Consider the following 8,677-nt stretch of genomic DNA (forward strand, 5'->3'; position numbering starts at 1 on the left):
TCAACATCTTCATGTTAAGCTGCTTGTCTTTAGACTATAAACAGTAATGTGTACCATGGTTTGTCTCCACGATAATTCACATTGAGTGAGTGAGCTTCAGTCCGAGATAGAAGACACTGAGGTTTCTACTCGAAGCTTTTTGGACTGTGTTTAGCCGCTAGCTTAGCATGGCAAATAGCTAATGCTAACAAGCTGGCTAATGGACTCTAGGCTGCCGTTGCTAACTCAGATGGACCTAGGAGCTTGGAGAGTTTCGTTACCCAACCGGAAAACCAGAGATTGGACCCAGAATGCACTCTGAGCCACCTGGAAGTGCTCAGACCTCTGGGGACATTGGAGACAAGGATGAGGAGTTTGTGATGGGTGTGGACCCTGCAGGTGGCCTAGTATTGGAGTGGGAGCCATTATTGTGGGAGCCCAGTTTTTTCCACTGGAGAGGAGGACTAAACAGCAGAGCGTTTCTGTTAGCATTATTATTCATCTGGACCAAGGAACCTTTTTAGTTTTTATTATTTGGAGCAAAGAAGGAGCAATTAGCAATTTGTTGGTGGGGAATGGTGGCCTGGTCGATAGAGTAGGATGCTTGTGTCTTGGGAAGGCTGCAAGTTTGCTGGTTTAAATCCCACAGGCTCCTGCCCTGGGTCCCTGAGCAAGAGCCTTAAGCCCCATTTACATTACCCTTGTTAAACCGATCCATGCTGAGCTCAGTCCGAGCTTGGATCAGTTAACCAAGCCAAGCTTAGTTCTGACGAGCATTTACACATCACGCTATCTCGGTTCCTTGGTTCCTCGCTTCCTAGTGACGATCTGCGGTACTACTGCTCTCTAGGTTTTAAGGAGGGAAATGAGCAATCAAAACGGCGGCACCCATAACATTCAGGAAGTTAACTTATGCTTGATTATTATTGTGATATTTGCGGAAAGTCAGCCGAAGACGGCAACTTGTGGTGAATTTACTTGACAGAGTCGGCTTTTGAGAAGTGTATAAGACAAACGAACGTCTAATACGGATTTACAGACAAAGGAAACGACAGACGCTGAGGTCCATCACACTGCTAAGCAGAATAATCACTGGAAATTGTGTGTCACGGTAGGGAAGCTAGTATTTTTATGAATGTCTGAAATGTCAGCTGGCTGTAAGTAGATGACGCGGTCTGCTCATGCTTTGTTATCAGAGAACCAGGCTACTGGATCTGAACCCACACATGGAACTGGTCTGAATTTAGCGCAGTCCCGTTGTGTCTGGCTCGGTTCAGTTTAGTTCCATTTAGAACCGGTCGATCTGGGTATTAGACCCAGAATGCTCCCCGGCGCCACCCAGTGGCAGCTCACTGCTCCCTGAGGCACGGGTTAAATGCAGAGGACACATTTTATTGGTTTACAAAGATGTAATGAAAAATCCAGATGATTATTATTTAGTCCAAAACTCTGAGTTGCCCTCAGGTCTTCAGGAAGGCTGATCCACAGCTGAGGGCCGCAGGTGGAGAAAGTCTCCTCATCGTAGGTTTTAGTTCTCAGAATGACCCACCAGACACACAGAGACCCACTGAGAACAACTGACCCAGTATGATGGAGAACATGTGAGCCCAGCAGCAAAACATGGGACCAATGTTCAGTGATCAGGGACTGAAGGAGCAGAACTTTAAACAGACGCCATGTTTCCTTAGAGAAAAGCCTCCATGCAGGCTGCTGGTTTAGGTTGAAGATGAATTCAGAACAATGTGAGCTGAAACTCTGTTAAATAATCCATGTTTAGAACCCTGACCCAGAGTAGAAGACAGCAGCATTTTAAACAGACGCCAGAGCGATCAGACTTAAATATCCAGCAGCAGCAAGTGATCATGGATGGATTTATGTTCAAGGAGAGTTTATTGTTGGCTGGTAATCTCCAACCTCTAGTGCCCCCCCCCCCCCCAGCCCTATCCCCAGAACATCTTCATCACCAGCTGCCACTGCTGAGAAACACACCTTAATCTGGACCTTCACACGTCATGATACCATGTTGTGGTTCTGCTGGGTTTAACTCTTTAAATCAGTTCTACTGGATCAGACATCAGTTTATCATGTTTCTGGGACTTTTACATTCAGGGAAATTAATTTTCTACATTTTATCATTTATTTGTTCATGTTCCAGTTTTAAACTGCATCCTGGTGGCTTCAGCTCACATCTTTTGTTCTTTATTCAGACTGATAGCCTGCAGTTTGTCAAAGATCAGCTGTGATCATCTGGCATTGGCTCTGAAGTCCAACCCATCCCATCTGACAGAGCTGGACCTGAGCTACAACAAAGACGTGAAAGATGCTGGACTGGAGGAGCTCTGTGGTTTCCTCCAGACTCCCCTCTGCAAACTTCAGACACTGATGTAAGACTCCATGTTTTAGTTCTGATATTGGTGATGTGAAAGTTGTGTTGACACTAAACTGCAGACATCTGGCTGATATTCTACTGATCCACACTGAGGATCTTGGTAAAGTCTGCTTTCTTCTTCTCTGCTTTGCTCCAGTTAAAGTTTCTTTCTTTTTCTAACTTCCTGTCAGGATTTATTTAATCATCAGAAAACATGAAGCAATGAGCTGAATTTCAGTTTAGAGTTGCAGCTTTTATCCAGAACTGGGGAAGAGGAAGAGAGAAAAAAAATACTGATGTCTCACTTATTTGAAGGTTTTTAATCTCCTAAAACCTTCATCAGGTCAGTTTTTCTACATATTCTACAGGAGGATTTTAAAATAATTGGATATAATTCAGCTGAAAAACAAAGTTCAGATCTTCTATTGTAATAAATCTTTGCCGAGTTTGTTCCTGGACTTGGAGCCAGTTTTTAATGTTGTCTCTCTGTGTAACTGAGTCTAAGCCATGAACTCAGGTCAGAAGCGGACAGCATTGGGACCCCCAGGGTGTATAAATGCCCCTCATGTGAAGCGGCTCAGAGGGGATTCAAGCCAGTTTAGAAAAGTGAATTTCAGCTGCTGGAATCTGTCTGACAGGAACAAATCTATAATCCCTGATTGATGCTTCAGCACTTTTAGAAGCTCTGGAAGGATTTTACTGACTAAAACACTCAGACACAACATGTCACAGTAGCAGGTTCTGCTTCTGGGAGCTTCAGCTCCTAAAGTAAGTTTACATGAAATATTCTCCATGACATCATGTTTTTATGTCTGTGGAATAATTAAAATAGTTCAGTTATCTGCATTAATCTCAATTTGTTCATATTTCCTCCACAATTGCTGTTGACTTGTTTGCTTTCTGTGAAACTTGAATAATTTGACTGCAGAACCTGAGTTTGTATTGATGGAGCTGCTGGTGGAGCTGACAGAGGCGAAGAGCTGAAGTCAGCAGGGCTGTCATTTAGAAAGCTTGCTGACACTAAATGGACCTGAAATGTGTGTACGCCACTTTCCACCAGAAGTTAGGATCTCTAAAAATGAACTTGAGGGGAAAATGTGTGGTCCTCATGCCAGCTCTGACCCAGGCGTACGCTCATTTTGGAGACGGGGAAACTGGAGATGCAGATGGTGAAGTGGTGAATTACAGCCAACCTGCATGAGGATTCCTCTCAGACGTTCACTTTCACTCCATATCAGACTTTAATCATAGATCATCTTGATCAGAAGCATTAAAACCTCAGTATTATTCATTCTCCTGCTGGTGACTCTTAAATCAATCTGGGATATTTCAGTAAAATCTAAATGCCCATAAGCCATCTTAAATCTTAAATCAAAGTCTAATATCTTCTCTGGGTTTTCTACCTTCACATTCCTCTCTCCAATCATCACCAGGGTGACGTGTTCCACAGATTATTGTGACCAGGTGAGCAGCAATCACTTTAATGGGGTACCGCGCACGTGACGTCACCGTCTCAAGAGCAACGCCCCTTTTGCCGCTTAGGTAGGGCATACAGGAGAGAATGCACGGATAACCCAGCTATTACAAGCGCAACAGAACCAGCGATATGACCGACTTTGCAGCCATTAAACTTTCCCAAGACGATGTCCCAGGCACACGGTTTACTGGTCGCACTGTCGAAGAACACACCAACCTTCAGCTCAAACGATGGCTTGAGGTTCAAGGGCTTAAAAAGACTGGAAAACTGGCCAAGTTGATGAACGGTAAGCTTTGTTTTTTTTTCCTGCGCGGCGATCATGGCAGCGTCGGCCGTTTTTTTTTTTTTTTGTTGTTTGCAATCACCGTCCAGGAATGGGTATATGTTTAATGTTTGTCTCATTTGAAATGTTTTTGAGTAAGCTATCCTGGTAGCAGGCTATCATGTTAGCGCCTGCTACCATGATAGCCTATATGCTGTCATGGTAGCAGGCGCTACTTTATTAACATGTCGGCACCAAAATACTCTTACCTTGACTTGATGTTGCTGGAATTGGGTCAGGATGTTCTTCGGTTGTGCCCTTTCCTCCGACCAAATGCTTGCTACATATGTACTTGAATTTGGTAACTTTTTCCGGGTTGAACTGTTGTGTAGGCCGACCGCACCAGTGTACTTGGCAGTCTTGAAGAAAACATCCTTCATATGCGGCCGATCAGCGTAACTTGAGTCGCTGTTGCACGTTCCATAGCAACAATGTTTAAAAACCATGGTCTTAGATTTGGAAAAAGCAGTCGTTTACCGAGTAAAACCTAGGCTAACGCACGTCTCTTTTACAGCAAAACAGCGGCGGGTTTCCGGAGTTTGCCCCACTGCGTACCACGTGATGTGACGTCATCGTGACGTTGTTTCTAAAAATAGCTCGCGCGCGGTACCCCATTGCTGCTCAACAGTCAAACACACTCGTGCGTAATGCTGCTGGCTGGATGCATTGGCACTGCTGGAAGACCGTGCAGATGGAGAATTGAGGAAACGCGCTTTCAGGGATCACAGATTTCCTGGCCAACAATGAGGACTGGCCAATATCCTGCTTCTGACTCCCAGCATGCATTGTGCTGTTCCCCACAGGGGAAAGTGGCTCCACCTCCCTCTGAGGAGCTGAAAGGCAGCTCCCCAACCCCCAGATAGCGGAGAAGGAGGATTTCTGCTCACACTCAGGCAGTGCTCACCTTTTTAGGGGGGGGGGGGGGGGGGTTAATAATGGCGGGGAAACCTCTCTCCTCTGAATGTGGATCTAAACCCACAGTAACAGGGGAATTTCAACACAGAGCACAGCGTGGTTTATTTTTTAACAACTTATTTTAACAGCTTACTAACAACTTGTTTTAATGTGGACAACATCTGAGCTTTTACCTCTGATTTCCACATTTAAGAAATACCTCTCTGGGAAATTTTCCCAATGTTTCTTTGCTTTTTCTCTGTGGCTGCCATGTCACTATGATGAAAAAATTATCAGCTGACTCATTTTATACACATTAACATTCATGAGGTGCTTTGCATCGACCATTTCTGGTTGAATCTGGGCGTGTATAGGGCAGAACCTGAGCCAGAACCTGGTACCAAATGTATCGCTACAGCTGTGATCTAGAAAGGAAAATCGCTGCTGCTGTGCCTGAGCATGGTTTTATTAATCTGAATATTTTTACCAAACTCCATTTTCTTTTTTTTGGCGTTCACTTTTAGTAAGCATTCCACACAAAGTTTTACAAATGAGAGCCAGGACTGTAAAAACTGCTAAACAAGTTTTAACTATTGAAAGTTCTGATATTGTTGAAGAGCTGAAGTCAGCAGGTCTTTATTGAAGCAGCAGCTTGTTGTCATTAATATTAACGAGAGTTCTTTAACTGGTTCTATTGGACTGTTAGAACCTGCACCCTGGTGGCTTCAGCTCACATCTTTTATTCTTTATTCAGATTGATGAGCTGCAGTTTGTCAAAGATCAGCTGTTCTTCTCTGGTATCGGCTCTGAAGTCCAACCCGTCCCATCTGACAGAACTGGACCTGAGATTTAACAACCTGGAGGATTCAGATGTTCAGCAGCTGCAGGATCTTGTAAAGAGTCCAGACTACAAACTGAAATCTGTGTAAGTAGATGGTTGGAGTGAGTCCAGCTGCTGTCAGCAGAACTGTTCTGAACCCAGTTGGTACCAAACCAAAGATCCAGTGTTTCCAGCAAAGCTGCAGCTTCTCGGTGGGAGGAGAATGGTGACAGGCTTCCTGATTGGACACAAAGACAACAATGAGCCAATCAGAGGAGCCAGCAGCTTGTCGTGTTCCTGTCTTTGTGTCCATGTGAAGATGACTGTTGTTGTTGTGTTCATGTCTCCAGGAAATGCAGCTGGATTCCAGCTGACAGCCTTCCACCATGTCTAGAGACAGTGGTCCTCATTTATCAAGCTGTGGAGCATCAGATCTGATCTCAGACTCTTTGTTCTCTCATTTCAACAGGAAAAAGCTGATCAGTTTCATCTTAGTCACAGCTCTGAGATCAGTCTGACTGCAGCCTGCACTGATTTCACAGCCCATCATTACATTTAGTTACCATGTGGTCTTTCTACGGAGCAGAAGCTCTGCTGAAGTCCACTCAGTACATCTGGACACGTGTCCTTCTGTGTCATTAGTATCATCCAGATGTGTTCAGGGACAGCCTCCATGTTTCTTAGTCAGCTGATGTTTCAGGAACAGATGAGATGATAATGTTCAGCTTCCAGAGGCTGGAAACACTTACTGATCTCCTCTGTTGCTCCTTCTTCTCTCTGCAGGGAGTGGGGGTGGTTTGATTTTTAGAGGAGAGAAGCTGAGCTGTCCTGATGATCCAGAGGTTGAAGCTGCAGCAGTTTGAGTTTAAAGAGACTCTAACTGGATCCTGATGATGAACTCTGACCTTAGAGATGTTGATTCTGTTTATCTGATCATGCCTGTCATTTAGTGTCTGATATTGTTTGTCTATGTGGACCAATGAGGATGAAATGAAAACTAAGCTGCATTTAGTGACTCCATGTAGTTTTGATCTGAATCTGATGAAACTGCAAAGTTGATATTTTTTCTCTCTGCTTCATTTTCAGCCTGTAACCCAGAAATCAGAAATAAAGCTCAGCAAAAACTAACTGAGACACCTTATGACAAAATTTGATACAGGGGTGATTGATGGGTGATTTATGACTATTAAATTACCCCCCCCCCCCCCCCCCCCCCACCCACCCACTTCCGGACACCTGTCACCCCACACACCCACACACCTACTCTACGCTTTTTTTATTATTTAATTATTTTATCATTATTGTGATTATTTAAAATATATTCTAAATATTTTATTGCTTTATGAACATCTGATTTAACCATCGAACTCTGAATACCTAAAGGATAAGAGATTGTAAAATAAATAAATATACCAACCTAATCAATGGTAAAATATTTACTAATATTTTTTTTTTAAAAATCATGATTTTATTCTTGTGTTTTTTCCCCTCCAAAAAAACAGCAAGCGGTCTAGCCCAGACAGAAGGCTACAAAGAGATCTACAATAAGGAAAAGTGTCAATGTCTTCAGCACACTGTGAAAAGGACAAAGACATTTATGTGTGAAATGTTTGTCTCCCCTTTTTAGATAATTATAACTTTTTCATGCATCGTTAGCATCAACGCTCACAATCAGTATAAAATTAAGCTTTCTGCACAGTCTCTCCATCCTTGTTGAAAATGATTGTAGCTATTGAACTTTATGGTGCTTACTGCTGTTTCTTGTTCTTTCTTCATTCAATTTTGCATAAATATCCAGACATTTCTCAATAAACTATGCATTAAAAGAGTGGCTCAAGATTTTTTTAGTTGGTTTCTGTTTAAATGTTATTAGAAGTTAGTCTCTGGCCTGCAGTATCAACCAAATAAACTTTATTTGTAAAGCACTTTTCAGTTCTGCCTCACATAGGTTAAAAAATAAAAGAACTAAACTGAGAGAAAAAGGTTATATAGATGAATTAAAGTAATTTATGAGGAATGGCTGAAAAACAGTTGTGGAGTTTAACGAAGAATAAAAAAACTGCATTTAATATGAAAAAAAATTAACACGAGCTATCATCATGGAAAAGCTAAATGTTTTAACAGGGTCTGCTGTAATGACACAATTTAAAAGACATAGTCCAAGATGTTAATAAAAATTGATGTATAATGATATGTTAGTTGATTATGGTAATTAACTTCCATGAAGTTGAACTTAGTTATCTGCTGCAGGTAAGATATCAAGGGCTTCTCATTTTACCTCACTGTTGATTAATATAACACATATAGCACTTCACATACTAAAACAAAGTTTCCTTTTTAACAGAATCAAATATCTAGATTTTCTTTCTGAATTTTTACAACATTTTTGGCATTTGAGTAAAACCCTGGAACTTGGCTGAACAGAAGTTGGGTTTTATTATCGATATGTCATTAAATTCTAAAACAAGAATATGATAAAACTGGTGCAGTTTCAAAAGCTTTTACAGTTGGATTTGTCAGATAAGCTGTGGACTTTCCTCTCCAACTGAAACACAGTTTGTAAAGTTTAGTACACCTTGTTTTTCAAACCTAAGGATTGCAGTTTTAGTGCTCTGTTAAACATTTACAACCGGTTTTAGTTGTTTGGAGACCAATGAGGTACTAAAATGCCCCATTTCTTAATTCTATAGCGTAGTCTTTGCTGTTCAAATATTTCATATGTGTGCATAACCTGCCGAATGAACTATTGTCCTCTTTATAAATATAACGTTTTACTTTGGACGCCATGAATATTAGTGTTACAGCAGCATGCAGCTT

The 8,677-nt window shown here is 42.0% G+C and overlaps 1 protein-coding gene across 1 annotated transcript in view; it reads left to right on the forward strand.

Annotated features, from left to right (window-relative positions):
- The window catches only part of LOC105922711 (NACHT, LRR and PYD domains-containing protein 3), a 76,849-nt gene extending 70,116 nt beyond the window's left edge, over positions 1–6,733 (forward strand). Inside the window, exons 8-10 of the mRNA XM_036125662.1 lie at positions 2,187–2,363; positions 5,795–5,965; positions 6,644–6,733. Coding sequence (XP_035981555.1) covers positions 2,187–2,363; positions 5,795–5,965; positions 6,644–6,668 — 373 coding nt within the window. The 3' untranslated portion in view covers positions 6,669–6,733. The remainder of the gene's footprint in view (positions 1–2,186; positions 2,364–5,794; positions 5,966–6,643) is intronic.
- The last annotated feature ends 1,944 nt before the right edge of the window (positions 6,734–8,677 follow it).

The sequence above is a fragment of the Fundulus heteroclitus genome, chromosome 21, assembly GCF_011125445.2.
Source record: "Fundulus heteroclitus isolate FHET01 chromosome 21, MU-UCD_Fhet_4.1, whole genome shotgun sequence".
Classification (NCBI taxonomy): Eukaryota; Metazoa; Chordata; class Actinopteri; order Cyprinodontiformes; family Fundulidae; genus Fundulus; species Fundulus heteroclitus.